Here is a 26,183-nt window from a genome sequence, read left to right as displayed (position 1 = left end):
CAAAAATTATGCTATACAAACTTGTAAATTAATACCCAGAAAATTGAAAAATAATTAATATTAGGTTTATTTAAAAAAAAAAATTATTTTTAGTATCTTTGTTAGTAAGAAAAAAACGAAAAACACTTTAAAATAAGAGTTATACTATGCCTAAACTCAGATTTTACTGGTGGGGTGGGTGGGTACCTCGAAATATATATTTTCGATACTCTTGTCAAAAATCTTCAGTGCGCCACTGTATGTGTGTAGTAAATTGATAAATTGGTTGCGTTCGCTTGTACGTATAGGTAAACGATACCGCGATTGAATTGTCGGCGATTTCGGAAGTACCTAGTCGACCGATATACTTTGGAACGCGTGCTTTTCAACCGTAATACAAAATATTTTCTCCTTGTTCCGGTCGTACCTCTAAGACAACGTATTTTCGTCTATTTTTTTCTCTTTTTTTTCGTTTACTACCGTTTTGTTGTTTTAGAGGATTCGATTGTACAGTTCTTTTTTTTTTTTTTTATCTAATCGATAGTGGTAAAGTGTAAATTATACAGTATCGAACTAACGGTTAATTTTAGTTGTACTATAACTCGTAGTTATTCAACATTCGGATCGTAGAAATCGACAATTGTATAATAACCCACCCGAGACATTATATTATAAACGAATAAAAATAAATTGAATCAAATGAGTATACTACTGTTTATTAAACTCTACACACACACACAAATGCATACGCGAGTACACATACGCGCACGTTACTGATCGGAAAAGTCGTTGGAGACGCGTTTCGAGAGAAATCTGTGTGCGACATGGTGTAACGGTTTTTCGTGGTTTTTCTGTTCGCAGAGGCGCAAGCCGAGATAGCTGGTGCTTCCGAGAAGTATCTGATGCTTAACAGTCCTTTGCACTTGGAATGCGTGGTCCGGCAGAGTCCCGTCGATCCGGTGTACATATTCTGGTACCACGACAGCCGGATGATCAACTACGATATCGACCGGGGCGTGAACGTCACGTCCAACCTGCCCAACAAGCACAGCGCGCTGTACATCGAACGCGCGTCGCGTGCCCACTCCGGCAACTACACCTGCGCGCCGAGCAACGCGTTTCCTGCCAATACTGTCATACACATACTCAACGGTAAGTGCCCCACAAGGTTTCTGCCTTAATGTTTTCTAGCGGAGTTTATATATAATATATATATGTACATTTTTTTTTTATATTTAAGAACTTTCAGTAAAAACTAGTATAGCTCAACAGTTACATGTATGTATACATATAGTTCACACTTAAATAACTTACAGTTATAAATAATGATTCATTTTAATATTATAATATTTGATAGGGAAAAGAATGAATATTAATAATTATTACAATAGCTGGTACTTCTTTTTTTTTATCGTTATGGCATCAACATCATGGTACTGGCTTACAATTAGATTATATAATTGTATACATTAAGGTGTTTTTACAATGATGTTTAAAGAAAAAAAACATTTTATAAATTAAATTAGATTAAATTGTACATTTCAATTTTTTTTTAAAAATGAGATTATTTTTTGTGGGTCAGCATATATTCCTGTAGCTTCGTATAGATTGTCCGGTATTTCGCACTCCTTTTTGGCCTCCGTGAATATTTGGCAGTGGATGATGATGTGTTAAACTGTGATTAAAGAATTGTAAGAAGGACATGCCGGAGGTTTGGTATTTTCCATTAGGTATCCATGTGTAACTCTTGAGTGGCCAATTCTCTAAGTCGGTTCATTATAACCTTTTATTTTCGATTCAAATAGTTGAGTTTGGGCCAGAGCTCGACTGATAATTTGATTTATCTTAATTTGTTTTCGGTAACTTGATGCCAATTTGAGTCCCATAATTGTATGCAATATTTGTCAAAGTAGCTGATATTATAAAGGTGAAATACAGATAGTAAAGGTAGATAATGAAATGAGTAATTGTGGATATCAGCAATTAAGGATTGGATGTATATTTAGATAAACATAATTTTTCAAAAAATGTCAACAGTAAAGCTATTGTTGGAGTAATAATAGATTTTTAATCATTGAGAATTTTCTTTATATCCTCCAGTTTTTCAGTTGGCAGTTGGTGTACTACATCAGAAAGAGAATGTGTGTAAGATTGGACCTAAGATTAAGATTTAAATTTGTATTTAAAGGATATGAATTCTTGGGTTTTTGTGGAATGCAATGGGTACTGGATTGATGTTTACGGAGTGATATAAATGATGGATTACTTCTACTTATGGCACATTTGACTGTCTAACTTTTGCCTTTGTGATCGTCGCCACACTTGACACAACGTGAACGGTGACCGCAAAACCAACATGTATGGCCATAGGCCTAGCAATTGTGGCATTGAGGTGGACCTCGATTGAATTTGTACGGATATTCGATTTTAACCAGAGTATTAAATAGAGATAATATATTAAAAATGTCGTTTTTATTTTCAGCGGGTCTTAGATCCACATAAAAGAGTGGTAGAGCAACAATAAGTTTTAATATATTTGAGACTTTTGTGTTTGTATGACCAAGGGCTGTCAAAGTTTTAGAAATATCGGAGGTAGGCGTCGTATAATGTAGGTTCTTGATTACTATCCAAAATGTGCGTAGATGTAATGGAAGAAAGGATTTGTACTCAAAACTCGTTTCCCTCAAAAAGGTAATGAATGCATTGAAACTTTCTTGGTCTTTGGGACGAACACTTAAGTATGACCGGGTAGTTTTAAACAATTGTTGGTTGATATCAACCGTACTTGATAATACATTTTTGAATAATATCGTTTAAATTTTTATCATGGACTTAAGTTTGGATGGTTTGAAATAGTATTATGGATAACACCTGATGGGTTGTTATTGCTTGACATGGGAAAAACATCGTCATTAGGATTGTCTTCAATTCATTGAGCTGCAAACCGGTTTGGTTACGTGAATAACTTTGGATTTTTGTCGTTGTGTGATGGTGAATTTATAGTCGAGGATGATGATATATTACGTTTGAAATTTGGAACAGAAGAGGTCGTAGGTTTTTCGTCCAAAGTTTAGAAGAGAATCACTTTATGATTGCAATCGTAAAGAGTATAGAGTTTTTTGTCAATATGTATTGGGATATACTCATAAGTACCATGCCTGTTATAATACAAAGGTTCTTTTTCTATAGCGCATTGTGTGCGTAATGACGCTGTCCTTTGAACTTTTCACTGATAACGGAGAGTATACCGGCAGCATACCTACGCACTTCACAACCAAGTTAACCCGACCGAGTTTAGATTTTGTAGCTAGAAAAAAATACAATCAAGTTAAAGCGAAAAAGCAATAAAAAACAAAACAAGCACCTAATTTATTTTTAAGAACTCGCAAAAACTAATATATTGTTTTTTTTTAACCTTACATAGCGATTAGTATGATTATAATCATCTGGTTAAAATTGCTTTACAATTCTAAATTATACATTATAATTCTGATAATACAAGTAGTTATCGTAGTCACTAGTGTAGTTTCAGGATTAACTTCAGTAAATTATGCGGTAACGGTTACTATAGCTAACAAGGACGTAATACTATGTTTACTCCGTGGATAATGCCAAAAGAATATTATCTATTCTACGCAAAATAGTATGGTGTGGAAGTTAATAGTGTGGCTAGATCGTCTTTATTTCTACGCATCCCACGGTCGTAAAAAGAATAAATAAATTTGAAACAAAATTATTGATCTATAATAATATGCGAACACGACGGTTATTACTGCTGCTGCCTGGGCAAACGTTATATATACCCTCCGGGCGAGTTTTATATGTTCGCATAATACTCGTTCGATGTATGAGATCAAATACACAAATATGGTAAAGCATTTCGATAGATTCAAGTCCAAGGGGAAGAATAAAACATTTAGTTTGTATGGATTTCAAGATTTCTATCGGATCAAGAGTGCGCAATCGATTCCTAGGGAATTCTTTCGTTTTTGTATGATTACAAATCTATACTTGTGCCACGTTTCGAAAGACTGAGCGATCACGGTGTATACAATGCATATAAATATGTATAAAATACCGATGGAATCATACGTTTTCTTTGCATACGTATACAATATTGGTAGTGTATATTTTGTAATGTTATATACTGTTTTAAATCGAATTCATCCGGGATTGTTCGACTCATTCGACACAAATTTTCCAACATAACTTGAATGTTGAATGTCTTAATCCTTGAGTTTTAGCCCAAAACCAAATAATTGTTAGTCGTAATGTTTATTTTTGAATTAGTATTTAATCAATACATTTCGATTAAAAAAATTTAAGAAATTATTACCTAACCAGAAAGAAAAAAAAATCAAAACCATAGAAGGTGTGAATTTCATAAAATAAATACGTTTTAATACTTCTAAATCACGCTTGAAAGCCAATAAAGGTAGAACTATATAGATACAGATAAATGTATATTTTTTTTGATTAATCGCTTCGGTTCTCAAAGTTAATAGGGTATATGTTTCATAGCGTAATATACAAAAATAATAACATGTACAGGAATAATATAGTTTTTATGAATAATTTATAATTTGTTGAATATTAAAAAAAAAAAAAAAAAAAAAATATGTATACGTTGAGCAAAAGAAGTTACGCCGAGGCAAATATATAGTTACTGATTATAGACTATCATGAGTGTATAAATATTTATACAGTTTATATTATTATCAACATGAAAAACAGTAAGTTATATACAAAGAGAATAAAAGAAACAGAATAATAATTTTTATTGAAAAAGCGCTTTTTATGAGTATTTTTTTTCATGCACGAATTTAATTTTTTTTAGTACGTATGATATCAAAATATGGATTGTGAATATTCATTTATTATAGCATACATTTTAATGGTTTTCAAACATATATCCTGTTTAAATATTTCATTACAGTAGTATCATAGTCGTTTACCTATTACTGTTGTATGGTTTTGACGTGATTTGTCCTTCTAAACGTAAACACCCTTAACAGATCGATTTGTGCTCGAAACGTATGCCCGGGTTAACTTTGAAAATTAAAAAATAAATAAAAATAACCTCATTAAATATCCACAACACTCTATACACAGGCGTCACTTATGATGTTTTTGTATTTCACTTTCGATACGCGTATAAATATTAATTAGGGAAAAGCGTCAGAACAAAAGTGAATTTCATGAAAATATCAAAAGTTTTGTGCACACCCATACAACACATAACTGTTTTTGTTATTTTAATGTATTTGTGGTCGTTTTACCGTATTACAGAACATAAATTTTATGCCAATTCGTGTGCTCGTTCCGTTTGCGCGTATGCGTTTACAGTATTATTATTATATTGAATGTCAAACCACCGACATTTCGTTGTTGGCGTCTAGAAAAAAAAAAAAAAAATGAAAACCTATTTCCTCGTCCAAAGTTTGCCACGCACAAAACCGAGTCTATGAACGGCCTTGATGTGGTATACATACCGAGACATTTTTTATCCTGAGGAAGAACTGAAGAAATGCGCCCCTTAGGTTGTAGGGTTGTCACACTCACGGCTTTTAATATGTAAAATACGATTCGGAAAATTGTAATTAGATTTCTAGCAAAACAAGAAATAACATTCCTTAAAATAAGTTAATTACTTAAAATGTTTGTGCCCAACAGCTTCAGGTGCCCAAAGCAAGTGTCTCGCTCGCCTCACCCTAGTTACGGCTCTGAACGTATACGATAAACCGCTACGAGCAGTGCCGCATTAAGCTACGTTACCACCCTCGGGGAAAATTAAAAATATGTCGCCCATAAGAAAAATAATATTGTCACACTGAAAAGATGTTTACACACCTAACGGTACAATGTGTGCCGACTTCGGAGATTAAATAAAAAGATATACTTATAGCTGACTGTTTTTGAGGAAAAGAAACATACATGATTAATGAAAATAGTTTATACGATTACTGCATAAGTTCTTAATTCTTATCGCCTTGTGACACGTAATGAAGGCACGTCGTCAAAGAGGGGCCTTAGGGGGCCTGGCCCCCTAAGAAAAATCAGTGGCCCCGAAATGACCCCCTATATTTTAATTTTTAAATACAGTAGTCACTCGATAATTCGAAATTCAGGGGACTCAGCTAAAAATTCGATTTATAGAGGTTTTTGATTTACCGAGTGTTCGAATAATCGAAGGAAAAAAATTAATTTGAACTAAAAAGAGGTGAAAATTATATGTATATATTACATTTATTAATTGACATTTATTTATTATATATATTATGTATTATATTTTACATTTATTAAGTGACATTTATTTATTATATTATTATATTTTACATTTTAAAGAAATCTGTTCTTTTTTTGTGTTAAATTGTTTGCCACAATCTGGACCATAATGTTATTTAACTTACTGATAGCATTGAAAATTGTATCGCATCCTTTTTCGTCTATTTTAGAATACCTCGAAAAATGTTCGCAATCCTGACATAAAAATGGTAAATGATACGATTAAAGTCTAGATTAGGTAAGTAAGGTACGATAAAATTTATAAACTACGATAATATTTAATTGTTGTCGTTATTAATTTCATTGCGAGTACGTCAAATAGATATAAATACATATAAATATACTTTATACATATGAACATACGTATAACTACGTTAAAGCAAATTCGAATTATAGAGGTTCTGAAAAAAAATTCGAATTGTAGAGTGAGTCCCACCAATAGACATTTCGAATTATAGAGGGGACTGGAGTATATGTATTTTTTTCTAATTATAGAGGTTTTCTCAGGAAAGCGTTTAGTTCGATTTATGGAGTTTTTCGAATTATCGAGTGACTACTGTATTATGGTGTTAAGTTGTACCAAACCGGCTAAATCTTGAATGTATATTCCATATGGGCGATTGTAAACTCCACTAGAATATCGGCTAAGATAAAAAGATAATAAAAGGTCTAGTGTAAACTCTTCCAGTTTTTTTTTTTTTTTTTTTTACCTGCTCAGTGCTTACAGTACCACGTGCCTTCTTATATTAAATACGTTGACATCTGTTGCAATGATGTATGTCGAAATTGATAAAACTATTGTCATGGTTCGATTCATTTCAAGTTGGATATAAATCCACATTGATCAATTTATTAATAATTTTATCTTCATATTATCTGAAATTAGTATTTCCAATGATGATATCGGCACTAGGTAAAGTATACATAAAGTATACTTTGACGAACATAATCATTCGTAGTCTACGTGTCTCTGTGTATATTTCATATTGGACGAAAAATGTCGCAACAAAGTAATAATATAAAATTAATTATTGGTCAACGAGGCAATTTATTGGTTTTATTTAACAACTACAAATATAACCAAAATATAAAATATGCGTCTGGTGAAATAAAATGGAGATATGATATTATATAATATTATAATAATAACATTCACTTATTATTACTTAATACTAGGCTTAGGGACTTATAGCTCTAAAAAATACACAAATATGCTTCTAAAATCATTAAAATATGCATTATAATATGCAGTTATGTGCATTAAAAAAAAAAAAAAAATTACCACATAGTACACAAAATAAAACGTGTTCATCAGATGTAAATGTATCTTTAAACTCTGAAACAACATTTTGTAGTCAGCTACTTGTAGACTGTTGTACACTTTGTGAAAACATTATACAATGTTACAAAATATACGCATACAGTGTTTTACGTACGATTCGATGATGTGTAGTTGCGAAACGCAAAAACAACGACCGATAATAATCTACTGAACTGTACACTTAACAAATAATCTATTATTCTATATCAAAATCTGGTCGATATTAAGCGGGTTATACAATCGATTCAGGTTTTTTAGTATTATTGATAAAAATGTTGTACAACAATTATAACGAAATATGAGGGGTAGTTTGCAGAGAGCATATTACTGGAAGTATTAAGACTTCTTAGTACATTTTTTTTCGATCGGTTGAAATATGTATATATTTCAATAGTTTTTAATTTTATAATAATAATAATGATAACGTTTGAAAAATTTGTCAAAATATGCAAAATAAGCATAACAATTTTAAAATATGCACCCTACTGCAAAATCTATCAAATATACAAAAATATGCAAATGCTAGAAGTCCCCTAGCCTATTTATTACGTATTACTTTTAACAATATATCACATTTATTTTATACAACTACTCGATTTTCTTCACTGGCGGAGTTTTTATGTATTCAATTTTACTTGATTTTTTTAGTGATGGAGTTTACATGAACCCAATTTTACCTGTTTTATTTTTCTGGCGGAGATTACAATAAAAAAAGGTACTTTTGGCCAGTGGCGCACGCAGGGGGGTTAAGTGGTTGTAATCCTCCCGAAATTTTCTCCGATGTCTAGTTTAAAATTTATAAATTTTACAAGTTTGAAATATGAAGAGGTAGTATTGAATACCTAGTATCATTCATTATAGAATAGTCTATTCTATTATCGATGTTATTATTTATTTATACTATTATTTAAGTCAAAATATATAAAAGATTTGCATAATTTTGCTAATTGTAAAATGTGTTATATTTTTGCTTTATAATTTTTACTTCAACCCCCTCCCCTCCTTTCATCCTCACCAACACCACCATCAGACGATACGAAACCTAAACCGTACTGGCGACACGCGCATGTTCGATGCAAATTTAATAAAACTCTTTACGTGTAGACTGCACGTGATATTATTACGGTTTTTTTTTTTTTTTTTTTTTTTTTAAATGAAATTCCGAGCGCGAAGCTTAACGACCGTAGCAAGTAGTAGCGGCAATAAACAAGGCCGTTCATGGGAGAAAATTCAAATTGCAAAGAGAACGGCGGAATCGACGATCGAACTGTTCCGTTTTTATTCTTATGCTCCCTCTTCGTATCCTTTTTTCCTTACATTTTCATTTCGTTCGCCCCACGTTCCCATCGTATTCCTTCCGCGACAATGGCATATGCACCGCAGTATTTATGCTTTGTCTACACCACGCGCACAATAAACCAGGTGTTCGTCTAAAGGAATCGCCGTGTTGTCTTCAGGGTCAGTAATAATGTTACCGAGTGTAACAGTGGCGTAGTCTTGGTTATTTTCCTTTAGGGGTTTATTTTTATTTTGTATTAAAATGAAACTCGTAAAAGCACTCGGAACAATGTAGTCAAGAATCGATTTCATAAATCAAAATGTACTTTCAATTTCCAAATATTTGTTCGTCATATTTTTATCAGTAAACACTAATGTTTCCAGTATATAAGCAATATAAATGCAGTAATATTTATATCATTCTAACGCGACGACTATTTCTAACCGTATTTTCTATGAATATTTCAACTAATACTCCTAAGTCCGACTGCTGATTGGTGTTTTCGTTGGGGGGTGAGACACTCCCCAAGACCCCCCTTTAGGACGGCCCTGTTCCTATATCATAGTGAATGTTTATCAACGTTAACTCTAAGTCAATTTTCAATTGTTGTATTTCTCAAACAAGTTTTCGATCACCTAATAGTCTAAAACGATCGTTCACTGGTTGCAAACGTAACTGGTAGAGGTATCCATACATGTCGTATGGCTAGAAATGTGAGTATATAACATATTACACACGAAGTTATAACACAACACATTTTTGTCATATTACCACGACCGAATGATTGTATTTCTCTCTTTTAAACGTTATATTTTTGGCATAAATATGGTCGATGCGCGGTGTTTTATTGTACCCAAAAAACCTCCCCTAGCTACGTTACTAAAGTATAATTCCATGCATCTAAGATTGTTTCTTATGGTCATCCCGAAAAATCGAAAGAAAAACGCTATAGACCGTCCGTTTTAAATCGCAAATCTGGATCCCTCGTCGTCGTCATTGGTGACTTGTAAATTATGTCATTCATCATTACGGTGCACGATAAAATATTTATGATATTTAAGATGCTTAATGAATGACGAATAAACTTGGATCTTAAGAATATAATTATAATATTTCAACAGTCTAAAGACATTTCGGCTAAAGCTATATTATGTACTGTATAGAATGTATAGAACCAAGTGAATTAGACGTTGAGAAATATATGACTCCGAGACAAAGTTCAAAGAGTCACATACTTTCACTGTAGTGTATTTGGTTTATCATGAAGTATAAATTATGCCACACGGTATTCATTATGTAAATATAAAATAAATTTTGCTATCAACTTAATGAATTTAGTAGCTTTATGTATAATGAATACTATTCAATTTCCCATTGTTTGAAATTCCACGGGAATTTAATTTACATCACTTTGACTATTATACCTAGTAATACATAAATAACAATAGAGAAATAAATTAATTGATCATAAAAGCTGTTTTATTTTAAAATGTACTTATTTCTACAAACAAATTTTACTTTCAGTGCTTCTCGGATCGAAATACGAAGAACGTAAATATTTGCAAAATTAGTTATAATCAAAGATCTTAAAATAAATCATTAAAAACAAAAAGAGAACGAACTTGGTTGTATAAAGGTTTTTAATTCAAATTGCAATTCAATCTCATGATGTTTATCTGGCTTTTGTTTATAAAAACGTTGTACTGACTATTATTATTACTTTTTGAGATAATAGTAGTGTTGAAATCGGGGATTTCCCTTGAAAGACAATTATTAATTTACTTGAAAAAAAATGTTATAAGCAAAAAGAAAAGTAGTTCAAAAGAATTGTATAGTCTTTGTCTATAGATTGCATACATTTAATGTTCAATTTATAAAAATGCGGGAACTGTAAACAGATATAAATTAATCGGTTATAGTAAAATATTAAAGAGAAAACTTTATTTTGAGATCTGTTGTTTTTTGTTTTTTTAATACGCTGATCTTAGAACACGATTTACATATTTAAAATACTATTTAAAACTCGCTTTATAATATTATAATAAAAATAGAAAACGATAGAAAATTGTTTTCATTTCTTTCTGTTTGATAATTGATCCTCGTTCACTAACATTCATAAGGTTTTAAATATGTAAATGATAAATATGATCTGGATTTTTTCAATTTACGAATAATAGAAAAATATTAAAACGACGAAAAAAAAATAGTTTTATATTGTAGTAAGTAGATTCTTAGATATTGCTTTGTAAATCGTTTTTATTAGTTTAGAATTGACCAAACCATGGCGGTCAGTTAGCCCATATTTTTCATTGCGTTAATTATGACGGGTATGAAAAGGAAATGTATCCGAACTAAATGACAATGTTCAACAGAAATTGTTCATGATCGATAAGACGAATAGCGAAAAATACGAGTACGGGTGATTGTCGTAGATTGTATGTTACGAAAAATAATGGTAGAGAACGGTGGTAAGATTGGTGTTCATCGCGTTGTTGTAATTTGTGCACTGGACGTTCGCGGACCCATTGAAATATCCTCAGTCGGTACATACTGCGACGAGGACGAACGTTTTAATTCTTCTGAACATGAAAACCGACTGTTTTAAACTTTTTCCGTTTGTGTAAACGGGACGATCCACACTTTCTTTTTTTTACATAAATGTTTTCCGCCCGCCTCAGTGAACCCGAGCATCGTTAAATATACTTTTACGTTCTGCGTGTATCGTTCTGCAGCACGACTACCGAGCCCCGAATCCGTTTGGCGTGTGACTGATGGGGTTACATCGGTAGTTGAAACCCGTCGCCCACTACCCCGATACCCCGTCGCCCACTACGCCATCGACGACGGTCGGGAACTCTTGTGGGGGCAATATGTGCTTTTTCGTTTGTATGAATACGTATACGTACACGCGCATGTGTGAGCGTCTGCGAACACGTATATGTGTGCGCGCGTGTGTTGGTAGTGAATGGATGATGGCATTGATAAATGAACGAAGCCTCTGTTTGTTCGAGCGAGCTTATATACACACAAACGAGCACTACAATTTTCTTTCCTTACACAAAACGTCGACGTACACACGCGCACGCTTTCGTGTGAGTAAAACACGGGCATGGTTGCCCGCCTCACTCCCTGGCCTCGTCCCTTTTAACCCGGGGCCTTTTTAATCTCTCTAATATGGCACACGTGTACGTGTATGCGCTCGTACCGGAAGGGTCTGGCGAATGCGCGTTTGTGAGTCGTAACCTAACCGTTAGTCTTTGGGGTCGAGGATTAACCGGGGGACAAAACATGACTCCGATTGGAGGCGGCAGGGCTTTTGCAGCTCATCGACGGCGGCGGTGAAAAGGAAGCTCTGAATTAGTCTGCGCGTGCAGTATTATCACTCGGGTGGACTTAACCGGGTGTCGTTGCAAATAATTATCGAGAGAGCTAAACACATACCCGCGCGCACGTACGCACTTTCGAACAACACGCGTGCGCGCGTACACACGTAAACATAGACACGTGCGCCCGTAATGAAATTTTACCGAACTCATCCTTATATGACCTCCGCAATTGCGGGTTACGGTGGATACCCTCGAGGATTATAACGCTTTAGGTAATAGTTTCATTTTCTATCAGATTTGGCTCGCGATTTTCCGCGCGCCAGCCATAGTCTCACGGCACGCCACACACGCTTTAACGTACATCCGGCCCAAAGTTTTTCAACGACCGACGGATAACTAATCAAAAGTTTGTGTTCGATGGAAACGTAATAATTCAAGCATCCGTTTTCTCACGTATCGACTGTACTGTTCGGTAGTTTTATGCGTACATACCGTAGTCACGGAGCGTGAAAGCACTTTACGATGAGATACCGACCGATGCCATTTACCTAATGGTTTCCGTTTTATTTTCCAAATATTATAAAAACGAATTTGGCTCGCCGCTCCCCTACCATTCTAGTTCAACTCATATATTTTTGTTTAACTGAAAAGCGATTCTTTGTAGTATATTTTAATCATATTCTAATATAATATTATCTTGACTGCCCGATTACTATTTTATGCGCTCAACGCGAGCTGGACGTTTTTATCGACATTTTCTTTTATGCTTTCACTACTAAAATATGAGTACGCTTGATTTTTAATGAAAATACAATTACATTATAAATAATAGTTTATAATTGATTTATTTATTTAATTTTATTATATCATTTTTTTTTCGTCTGTATACTCTTGTACTTTATACATTTTTACTTTGCAGAGAGAACGATTTTTATAAAGTGATAAATAAGTAAAAAGTTGTATTTGTTGTGCTCTGAACGATTCGATAATGAATTAAATATTACGCAAATAAACTTAGGTGCTTGACTATGGTTTCACAATGCCAACATTGAATATAATATCCTTTTAAGAAAATCCCCAGTGTGCTGTTTCAGTTATTATAAGTGGTAAGTGACATCAGTATGTGCTGAGCTGGTAATCGTGGGAAGTAAGGATATTTTTGAAACATTAAACCCGTGAGTCGAATTATTAATTGTGGTAGGTCAGCTGTGATAACCCGCGGCCAGTTCCTGGTAGTAATAATCCTTTTTATTAGTACTTGCTGTCCTATGTACATATGCAATAGCATTACAATCAATAAAGTAAAGAGGGTAAACGGCAAACTTAAAGGTCTTGTAAATATTTAATATTGTTATTGGCAAGTTGCGAAGTATAAACAACAATAGTAATATTTTGCAATTCTCTCATTGCTCCAATTATTAAATGCGTGGACGGCGTTTTACTTTTCGTTTTGGCAAATCAAAAGAGCGAATTCGGAAATGGGCAAGAATAATAACATTAACAAAACTATCTCTGAGATAGCAAAATATGAATATTATTGTTTTCGTGTAATGACTTCACTAACAACTATCTCAAATGCAGATGTGCACTCGGTGTATGTTGAACGCAAGTGAGAAATAAAATTATTATTTCCAATGGTTACGCGTGCTGCTTGAGAATTCATTATTGTTTATGAAAAAAAAAAAAATCAACACTGTTCTTGATGACGATTGATCGGATGGTAGTGGATTTTACGTATATAAAATATAATAGTATTATTTACAGTAATGCGTCGTAAATTAAAATAATAGCTACTGATATGAAAATTAATACTTTTAAATTTTAGTGTTAAAGTGTGTCTATTTTATTTTTATATAAAATAATCGTGTTAATAATGACTGAAGAAGACAAAAGATTTATTTCATTGAAAAAACAACGCTTTACTTTGTTTGATATTATAAACATTTTTAATACATCGAAAATACATTTCAAAGCTTGATCAGTTTTAAGAAAAATACTTCAATCAAAAACACTGCCAACTTATTTAGAACAGTAAAATTGATTGTAGGTGCGTGAAGTTAGCGGAAAAATTCAAGCACTAATTTCCGCTATGGCACCATTATTTAGTGCTCAATTAGTGCTATTTAATCCTACCGTTTTTGAAATTAGAGCTTTACACAGTTAAAAGTTACAAGGGGGCTTACCTTTCTCCGCTAACTTCACATAGCGGGTGCACCCTCAGCACCAAAATCCGCGATAGCACTAAATTTTAGTGCTCATTTAGTGCTATTCTACCGTTTCCAATACACCAACTAGACTCACTCTTCCATCATACAAGATACTGTAGTTGAATATCGATGTACTCGTAAAATTATTACGACTACTTATGGTGTACACATATCCAAAAAAGTAAAATAAATAAATAAATAAAATAAAACACGAATATTTTATATTCGTTATAGTTATAGTTTGTCTAAGATTCAATACTGTGAAATGAGTTCGAAGATTCTTCAAGATGAAGAAGACTATATAATAGTTATAATAGTTATAATATAAATCCATTGGTACTCAAAATTGATGAGCTCATAAATTCTAAAAAGTTGGTTACAAATAGTCACCAATTGAGTTTTATAAGTTACAACTTGTTTTGGACGATTCGGTTGAATTGGGGGGCAACCCCCCATAGAGAAATCGATAACTACTCAAAATTGAAGAGGATACAATTATTTTGAAAGTATTTTTATAGTGGGGGGCTGACTTCACACACGTGTACATGATGTATATTTTTATGTAAATTGAATAACGTAGTTGTAAAAAACGTTTAGGTCTGCCGATAATATTTTCACTTACAGTTGAGTGAAATTTAAATTATGAATGTAACTGTATCGTATCCATGATTTACAATCGTGTTAATATGAAAAAATTTACTATTACCGTTTAACCGAAAAGTTATTACGTCGCATTAATACTTCTAAATGTGTCTTATAGTTTGTTCATGAAATTAATTTCGAAAAAAAAATACTAGTAAATTATTTTATCCACACTGTTTTCCGTTGTAACAAAATATCATATTTTTGAAAAATTATCGAAATGCCTTTGAACGGAAAACAATTTAATGCGATTACGAAAACCGTGATGGAGCTGTACAATGAGAAAACATAAAGTTCATTAGTTAACGAAACTAGTGCTTGTAATCTCGTTTCCATTAAATAAAAACCAAATGCATTGTGTAAGACTTACCAGTAGACATGTGGTGCTTATAAGAAGTGAGAAAGCCGTGGGATAATCCATAAATCGTAGTCCCGAAAAGTTGAGTAACCGAATGTGTTTATGTAAGATCCTTGAATCCTTTGGTATTCCGGACAATCGTAAGAAACGTACGTACCACACTGCCCAATGTCGTGATCAATTGAAATGTTTCAATACTTGTTAGCGGTCAAAGGATTGCGTCAAAGGATATAGGATGTTGTGGACAGTATTAGTCGATGCGGTGCTTGAGAATATCGGTGGTTAAACAATTTAGCCTTGCGTGCGAACAACGTAGTGTTAAATAAATAAATAATAATAATAATAATAATAATAATAATAATAATATTAAATCAGTGTCATCATCCATAAATAATTGTGGGTGTAATGCGCTGCGAAAGAGAGGAAGCCGTAGCAGAGAGCGAAGTTGTCGGATCGACGCGACTGCGGTGTAGAAGAATTGTTATTATTGACAGTCAAACGGAGCAAACCTTTCGAGACTGAAGTGCCTATACGAAGACTATGCGTACATTTGAGTAGTCGTACGACTTTAGGGGTTGCATCAGGCCATCGATTATGTAAAACGGAACGTAAGTACTACTATTTGGTATTTTTCGAAACATTCGTCTTACATTTATATTATCCGAAGTCCGTTAACTGTTAATAATAATAGTTGCGAGATACGGTTTCAAACGCTTAAACTTTGTCTCGATTTTCGAGTATTTCAAACGTTCCTCCGATTCCCGATAATAATATGTCCAATGACCATCGGAATACCGATAGGTTTTCGGGGGAAAAAGAAAATTTATTCTTCAAGAACTTCTATATCATCACAGTATCCTTGCGGGCATGATTGCCGATCGACACTTATCGTTTCGATTAGACCGTCCGGTGAGCGTTTCGTTCGTGTGGGTCGATTCACCGAGGTCTTGATGGTCATAATGTCGGGTTTATCGGGCACGACCGTTGGTAGTCGTTATCGTCGATCTACGGCTGTTATCGCGAAACATTATTGTACCAGTCCAACGAATGTTCGGTCCGCGGTCATGTCAATTCGAATCTTTTTCTGGATGATGGTTTAACGTGTGTTCTCTGGCTGTGCTTTCCAGAGACATCGAAGTGCGTTCGATTAAAAGCCACTCGCACGATACCAGTAGCATATTTACCAGTAGTGTTTTACTGCATTTTACTAACTAATTACTCAACAAAAATAAAAAATGTACGTATTTTTTTTTTTTTTTTGGTCCAATCAAGATGAATATGTAATAAGGGAATAAAATAACGACTCTTGCCGTACATCACTGCAAGATATGTTTGCGATACTCGGACAAAATATCAAACGTCTGTTTTTATATTTCCTGGGACGAAAAATTGATGGTTTTACGATTCCATCATAATTGACAAATACATACGTACGTTAAATATGCGTGTTGTACATATTTTTCGTTCTAATAGTTCTGGATTTTTATCGTTTTAATTCTTGAGGGTGTTTATTCCAAATCCCATTTGTACGTCACTGCAACCCTTCACTGGCAATAAAACTAACTGAAATTTTATGTAGGTTACTGAAGATAATATTAGCTATGAAGAAATAAATCGTTAGAACGTTCTTTTAACAAACACTGCACTTTATTTGACCTAAGAACCTAAACAGTTTTCGCAATCGAAATAAATTCGTCAAATTTATATTTGTGTATATTCTGATTTTTATGAACATATTATAATTCAACATGTCATTATACTTAGGATTACGATTTCATATTTCCAAGAAAATTGGTAACTTATTAGCAGAGCTCGGATTGTATGTACAAACTTTATTTTTTATGGATGTATGCACAACCACTGGAGTAAGGTATGTTAACGAATCATAGTACAATGAATCTAAATACAACATTTTAAATTCATTTAAATTGCATTTAAATTCATATTTTGATGTTAAAAAAATAATATATTCATATAAAACCTTATTTTAACATATTTCACTAATTAAAAATATATGTGTTTAATTATTTCCACGAATTGAAAAATAATGTACATTTCAACTACTGCTATAAGATGTATCCCGAATAATTAGAAACATGTTGTTAGGGAAACTAGATTGGTGACCGTCGCACGCCTGGTGGCAAATTTCGGGTTAGGTTTGATTCGATTGTTTGGCGGTTTATATGAAGTGGACTAAGATTAAGTTAGTACAAATCAAGTATTGACCCATTATTACTTATTACTTCGGTACTACTTCCGTAGCTTCTGTACTAAAAACCATTACACTATCATTATTTTAAAAAAATATTATTATTTTATTTAGTATTTTTATTTGTGTTATTTGATTAGAAATTTAACATTAAAAATAAGGTTATTTTGTTTTTGAATAACATAAAATGTTATGCTTATAGATTATAATTTTAAAAATGTTTTTTTATTAATTCTGTTTTGTAGATAAGTACAAATTTTAGTGTAAAAAATATATTGAAACAAAAACATATTTTTCATATTTTACCAATATTTTTCAAGAATTTTACAAGCATACTCGTATATTCAAATTTATAAAATAGTATAAACATAATATTTTGGCTATTTTAAGAGAATATAAATCCGTGCTTTACTTATAAATGTTCAGCATATATTTAAAATGGGTTGGTAAAAAATACTATTCTTACCTTTCGGTCTTTACCGTTAGTCAGTTTGGTCCGAATTAAATGTGATGTGGTAATCATAATACTAATATTTTTTTATCAGACTTTAATAAACCTGACGAGCAATTGAATTTTGATTTATAAAGTGTCGCATACAAAATATTTTTATTTTTTTATTTTAAACTTTTTAATATATTTATTATTTTTAAACATAGAAGTATAGTATACATTTAAATACAAACGAATTACATAATTAAAAATTCAGTTTTATAAATTATTTTCCTGACTATCAAAAGTTTCCAAAAAAGCTCATTAAAAACAGTTTCTTTAGAATTTATTTAAATTATTTTAAGTTTATCATTACAAAGCGGTCTTATATAAATACACTGAAAATTCACTTTATATTTTTATTTTAGTTTCTGTACACTTCCACTATGCGATAAATCATAAAGCTGTACTTTTGGACAAAAAACACAAGTTCTCAATTCCGGTTTTAAATAACGGCATGCTGTTAAAATATTTAATCCACATCTAATGTCCAATTAAATTACAGCCACTGTTTGCGTGAAAACGGCAATTTTTCGCCATTGCAATTGAGTATTATAACCTTTTCAAACAAACAAATAGCTAATATTCGTAGAACCTTATAAACTATTGTTCAGAAATACTTACGTCAGTCGTCTCATCAGCTATTAAACTTTGAAATAAAAACATTTTGAATTATTTTAGTGTGCACCGGGCCTAATGGTTATAAATATGTATCTATAAGACACTAAGCTATAAAATCTTTTATCAGTTTAAATGTAAATAATGATTGTACTATTTTTTTACAGTAGGTAATATTTTACTTAATTACTGTATTTTTCATTTATACTCGTATGATACTCGTAGTAACATAAAAAAAATGTTCGATGAAAAATTGACAGGGGGGCACGTGTTTCTGAAAATCCCATTCCTCTACGCAAACGTTAAAAAGCTACGTGCAATGGTTCGACTGGAAAAGAAAACGCGTGGAATGTCTTTGTATCAGGTTGTTGAGTATCGTAGTAACGGACGATCCGAAAACGTTCTGCGCGTTTTGCGTTGTTTTTGATAACGTTTGCACAAGTCGACGAGCTCGAACGAACGAAACAAGACGGGTGAATAGACTAATGAAGGTTTTTTTTTTTTCTACCGCGGTCAATTAAATTGGACATGGTGACCGGTGTACACGGGTGGGCACACACTAACCTAACCTACTGTAGCACAAAATCAGTGAAGTCGTTGCTGGGAACGGTCGGTTCATTTCGACGTCAAGAGTGGCTCAGATTTTCGTTTTGCAGTCATCACGCGAAACAACGGTGTACGCTAGGAACGTGTACGTTTAGTCAGATCTCCTTTTCGCGGAATTTTGCCGGACCGCGTACGTGCGCGAGTGCATACACTCGCGTGCCCTCCCGCTGCCCGTTACACCTTGGTCCTGTAACACAATGTTTTTCAATCAGGTTTGATGTGGAAATAACGTCAGACCATGTCTATGTATAAATTTATAAACGGTTTTCGGTCCAATTTATTTGATGCATGATCAATACGATATTTGATTTACGGTTAGGTTTCGTTTTCTTTTTTTTTTATGTTATTCGTTATTCATGATAAAAATTTAACGAAAATATTCGGTACATCGCACACCACTGTTCTATAATATATAAAATAGTCTCACCAGTTTACAAACTTGGAATAAATCTTTTTTTTTCTTTCTATTTAAATATCTTTATACTTTTAATAAAAAAAAAACTACCTTGGGATTTTAACTTCTAGATGTGAACATTCTACAGAATGAAATAATTATAAATTTTAAATTAATTATTTTATTATAATTCATCAATGGTAACGTATAGTGCATTCAAAATGTATAAGACATTAATAATGTTATCAGACACTCGATCGGTACGACGGTGTATATACTCACACAAAAAACTTGTTTATATTTTCTATCATTAAAAAAAAAATGCTTATTTTATGTCCTTACTGCCAAAGTACAACCAATCCAGACATATGAGTGAACTTCTTACAGAATTAACCCTTTTTGGCGTAAACTATAATAATATTAATATTTCTTAAAATCTGTAAATATTTTAAAATGTATATATGTGTTCAATTTTTTTTTTTTCAAATATTATCTTTTAATTGTAATATTACGAATAAATACTAAATAAAGATGTTTAAATTTTAGATTTACATTAATTTTATTTTAGCATCTTTCTTTTTATTTTAATTTTTAATTTTATCTTGGCTACATGCGTCAAATCGTTATAATTTTAATTTGATTAATTTCAGTAAATGTACCGCTTATTAATTATTGCAATTGTAATTTGTGATTGCCAATTATTATAAACATCAAATAATAAAAATTACTTTATTTTAATACGTTTATATTCTTTTTGCAGTGTATGTAAAACTAATCCAATATTTATAGCATTTCTATCCTTATTTATAAAATGCATTTAGAATTATATATACATACAAGCACGTTCAAACGTTCAATAAAATTATAGAATAAAAAATCTGATTCATTTTTTTCACGTAAAAATGGTCAACGTCGAAATGGCTACGACAAGATATCAGGGTCCCTTGAGTATTGTAATAAAATATATTTTACATGATAAAATAATCTATAATCTCTGTATTGTGGTTTAAACCTAGTTTTTGTAGATTACTTATCCTAATAAGGAAACCAAATTCACATTGAAATCAATGAAAATGTTTGGAAAAATTAAAGAAAAATTAATTAATTTGAAATCTTGTAGTATTCAGTTATTAAAAAATGTTGATAAGTAGTTAGATTTTAGGTTTTTAAGTATAAAATTAAATTAAAACATAAGTTTAAATAAAACAAAAATAGTAAAATTTTCAAGAATACATTATAACTTTTGTAGTATAAATTACAAGTTAACAAAGAAACTTATTATTTTAATTTTTAATTTTTATAATTAGACATTTTTTATTTATTGCTGGTACTATTGGATTTTGTTTAATTCTTCGAAATTGCTACATAGTTTTGGTTAATTGTCAATTACTAAATATTTTCTTAAAAATCAGCAAGAATATACTGAACTTACATTTTATAAGCTTTAGAATATAAAAATAGCTTGAAGTCATTATTAGTGTATACGAGTATTTGTTCATGATTATTATATGTTGATCATAATTATAAATCATATGTTCTTGGTAGTGAATACATTTTGCTGGAATGATAAGTTTATTGATGCATACTTTGTTTCAAAAATGTTTTCCTTTACATTTTAAATGTAAATTTTAAATCAATTATTTATTTTAAATGAATGGTTGAATTTTAGTTTTTTTTTTTTTCATATATTTTTCATAATATATTTATTATATCCATTTACAAACCATTGACCACATGGTCATATTACAACTAAAGTAGTATTTAATTTCGCATTTGTATTGCATTTGATTCAGAAACTTTTTTTTATGAGACACAGGCATTTAGTTTTCTAATCGATTCGTTAAAATTTGTAAATACTATTTTATAAGTATAACGTTAAATTAATTACCCTCTTTGTATTTAAATATTTGTTGAACATTTATTGTATTTAAATATACGCAAAAAAAAAAATCTTTGGATAATCACATATTTAAAAATAACTATTATTCAAAGTGGTTATTTTTTCATTTTTTATTTTCAAACTCAGAAACTTTTTTACTACGAAACTATTAACCAGTAGTGCAGTAACTGCCCGTACAGAATTTCCTTCGCTCATCGTCGATTACGAAGCTTTTTCAATTCTACTACACCTATTTCTTGTGCTTTTAGAGTCATTTTAATACCAAGCAGTCATACATTGGGCTGTTGTCGATAACCCGCTTAGGCTTACTACTGATGTTCAATAGATCTCGTCGTTTTGTACAAAGTCTGGTACTTTCACAGCGCTTTCGGTACACGATCAAAGCGTCAAATATATAGATACGTTTGATAGATTCAAAATGTATATCTTATTTCGCTACGTCTTACGTTTTGAACGATTTGCAAACCGATTAAACCCTTTACGTCCTACCGACGCGACGCCTTGCGTTGCATCACGCGTGACACGTATTACATTACCGTTAACGAGACATTAAGAAAACAATGTTAAGTAGAAGCACGATATCGGAATAAAATATTGTTGTCAAAAATCAAAAATAAATACGAGAACAAATATTTAACTAAATCTAGACGGTTTCACTGTTTATCATAATTCCGGGAACGGTCAACGTGTGTTGTTCGTAATTCGTATGAGTACCACATACGAATGTTTCGTCAAGTTTTACCGAGACACGTTTACTTATTTGCATTGATAACCACGTATGGTATCCGGTTACAGCGGAGCGTATTGTTTGCCACGGTTTTTAGTATGGTTAGATTCATTGTAAAATGTGCAAAAGTTGTGCCGCGTCGAAAAACAAATCCAATTTCGAAAGTCGTTATCGTTCGATATCTGCCAATCGTCAACCTGTCATTAGATTTGCCGTTTTTAATACTCGTTGAAGGAAATTTGGGGAAAGTAATTACAAACTGTATGTGTGTGTGTGTGTGTGTGTGTGTGTGTGTGTGTGTGTGTGTATTCGAGTGTTTGTGTGTGTGCTGTGTTTACAGACGATTTTCGATACGGACTGGGTGCGAACAAAACGTCTGGTAACATTTAGCACAGTGAAGATAGAGAAAGTTTATGTGCATTTTAAATACGTTTAATTGAAACGAGAGAACATAGAACACAAATGCCACCGAATGAAAATGAAGCCAAGACCATATCTTATAGTTAGAAAACTGCGTAAGATAAATGAGCATTCATTGAGGAATTTTAATGTTTGGCATACGATACTTGATTATTTCCGGCAATTTATACATTTTTTTCTCTTAATTTATAATATTTATTTACAACATATTACTCTCAATTTGTACTGATCAGAGGATTATGAAGTTCGCGCATTAATCACTGTAAATAATACTAAAATCGTTTCCATTGAATCATTTCACATCATTTATTGCTAATAACTGAAATGGTTACAGTGTTCATCTCAAATAATTAAGTTTATACTCGTTGAACAAATGGAATAAAAATTATTTTATTCCATGATACATTGATATTGTTTAATATTACCATTTCATACAATGATTTGATTGCTACAAAATGTAGATACCTACGAAAAAAAAATTGTTTATTTCAATAAAGTTAACGGACCCATATTGGGTAAAAACAAAGTGCACTACAATAGTTAGAAAAAAAAATTATATCGATTCATTTTTATGAAATGAATCCAGTCTTAAGTCGTATTATACAATGGATGGAGCCGTTGCCATTGACTTACGCATCAAAGAACCGAAGCTTACATCCTAGTAGGATTTACTCGCCCACCATGTCCGTGAACGCGTAAAGTAGTCTAATAAATCTGTTTTATCAGCTGATTCAGATTTCGGCGGTAGTTAAACTGTTATCACAATGTTGACGTTTCGTAAGAGTATTTGAAACGTTACAACTTATTAGTGAGTACGAGCATGCGCATGCCTATTGAATCTTTTGGGTTTTGGCTAATATGTTAGTTTCATAGACCATGCGAGTGACTTCATCCATAACATTATATTATCATCTAATTATCCGATAAACCATTACTCTTACCGTTTAAAATAGACTTTAGTTATGCTGCGATAATGTAACATTTTTAAGAGACCGTTTGCCGTAGATTTGTCGAACGAATAATTTACTAGTACTTTAGTATGCAAAAGTTTATTCCAAATAGTAAATCGAATATTCAAGTATCTATAATGGGGCATATGAGAAATACGAGTATAAATATGGAAAAATGTTTCCCTGCAATTCCAATGTTATTAAACTATAAAAAAGTAAAATTGAATAGTAACAAATAAATATAATAATAATATAGTAAACTCAGGAAAATGTTAATAATATTGACAATCGTTTACATTTCTTGAAACTAATTTTAAAATTCTGATAACCGATACTCACAAGTTCGTGATTCGTTTTTCTTTCTTATTTTTTATGCTAAGCAGGATTTCATATCGTAAGCTTATAAAACTGTATTATAATAATAATAATAAAAAAAGTTTTCTTTTATTTGTAGTAGCTATGTATTTGAACTATATGACTATATAAAAGGGATAATCGGATAAAATAATATATTTATACGTTATATATGTATTATATTTTTTTGTTGTTGTACCTTCTTGCTGTAATATACTTAAGTATACCGATTGCAAAATGTTTCTTTCGTCTTGCCCAAGCAATTACTGCCAGAATCCGTAGAATTTAAAATTATTGTATTGCAAATTACTGAACAGCTTTAAGCAACATAAAATAAGCAAATTTATTTTTATTTTTTATTTATTTATTTTTTTTTTTTTGAAACGAACATGCGCCGGGTACCAATATATTGTCAGTAGTGCGCACAGTGGATTATTTTTCCTTGTTCGGAATGAAAAATCCAATATAATATTTCAACATTAACTTAACCGTAAGTACTCGTGAACTGGTATAAAATATTACATTTGATGAAAAAAATAAATAAATAAAAAACCGTAGTAAGTTACGGCGAGCGACTTATCCATAACATCCTAGTCGTACTCCATCAGTAACGTAACTTGGAGTAAATTGTATATGAGACGGAGGAAATTCACAAACGAGAGTGCAGTCTCTTTGAAAACATTTTTTAAATAGAATTATAGAAAAATAGTAATAAACTATTTTAAAACGGTTTTTACAAATTAGGAAAAATAGTGCCCTGATCAAAAAACTGTGTAGTTGTAATTATAATCATCCCGACGAATTCACAAAATTTATTGAAATAATACTTTCACTCAATTGAATTGTTATCTTATCAACTATTTTTTGTTACTTGGTTGGTATACATGGTCCATTTTCCATAGTGATTAACAGAAACAAAAATATATAATTGTTGGTAATTATGTTAAAACTATAGATACTGAGTTTGGTATTTTAAGAAAGGGGTGTGTGTATAAAATCGAAGAGGTTTAAAACCATTTTATTAATATACGACATGAAGAAGTACGTGTGTCATTATCGTTTTCGATGCGTTTTGAGCTTAAATCATAATCCGGAGATCTAAATACACGTATTGTCGTTAGGACGAGGATAATTTTGACGAAAGAATCGTTTACTTAACCGATATTATGATTCGGTTATAAATTACTATTAATATTGTTTTATAATCTCGATGAAAGTTATTAAACTCGTTTCTTATTTCAAATTAGTCGTCAAATGATCCCTGTATAACGTCATTCTGATTTTAGTCGAAACTTAACTTAATGGCACTCTATAAATTATTTTATGGAATCACGAAATGTTCATTGAAAAAAAAAAAAAACATTTATATTGATTAAATACATTTCTATCTATTGAATATATTTTTAGAAAAATTGTTTAAATTTATGTTCGATTGTATATGAGCAGTACGTTGTTTTTGGCGATCGTATTTTATGCTGAATGTTTTAGTTTTAATACGGATTAAACGGATACTCGCAAAGAAACGACTGTAAAAAGGTCATTTTCATAAACGATATCTATTTAACATTGTTTTGTTTCATTGTGAAAAGCTGGTATGAAACCCTTTTTGGAAATGTGTTTAAATTAATGTATTCGCAATATTAAACCAAACCAAAAGCTAACAAAACGTAATATAGCCGTATTTACATAATATAGTACAAATCAAATAATGTTATTGATAAATATATAATTTTGTTATAATAGCTGAAAATGTACTTTGAAACAATCGACTTCATGTTGTATGCGCTGTATTGTTTCAGGTGAGAACCCGGCAGCTATGCAACACGGACACGGACGAAGTTTGAACATGCTGAGCTGTCCATCCATATGGATACTCATACCGTCCTTGGTCATGTTCATAAATTTTAACACAAATTGAGAGCGTTTAAAATCACGAAATTGTGTTAAGTGAACGGCGCTAATATATATACACCCACACAAATACACTCGTACGCACTCACACACACACACACACACACACACACACACACACACACACACACACACACACACACACACACACACACACACCCACACACACACACACACACACACACACACACACACACACACACACAC

At 31.8% G+C, this 26,183-nt stretch overlaps 1 protein-coding gene across 1 annotated transcript in view; it reads left to right on the top strand.

Moving 5' to 3' along the window:
* LOC112680664 overlaps positions 1–26,135 on the top strand; it is a 171,061-nt gene extending 144,926 nt beyond the window's left edge. Inside the window, exons 5-6 of the mRNA XM_025550827.1 lie at positions 841–1,131; positions 25,865–26,135. Of these exons, the coding sequence (XP_025406612.1) occupies positions 841–1,131; positions 25,865–25,983 (410 nt within the window). The 3' untranslated portion in view covers positions 25,984–26,135. The remainder of the gene's footprint in view (positions 1–840; positions 1,132–25,864) is intronic.
* The last annotated feature ends 48 nt before the right edge of the window (positions 26,136–26,183 follow it).

This window comes from Sipha flava, unplaced genomic scaffold, assembly GCF_003268045.1.
Source record: "Sipha flava isolate LNK unplaced genomic scaffold, YSA_version1 179_pilon_pilon, whole genome shotgun sequence".
Lineage (NCBI taxonomy): Eukaryota > Metazoa > Arthropoda > Insecta > Hemiptera > Aphididae > Sipha > Sipha flava.
This window is presented reverse-complemented; position numbering and strand designations above follow the sequence as displayed.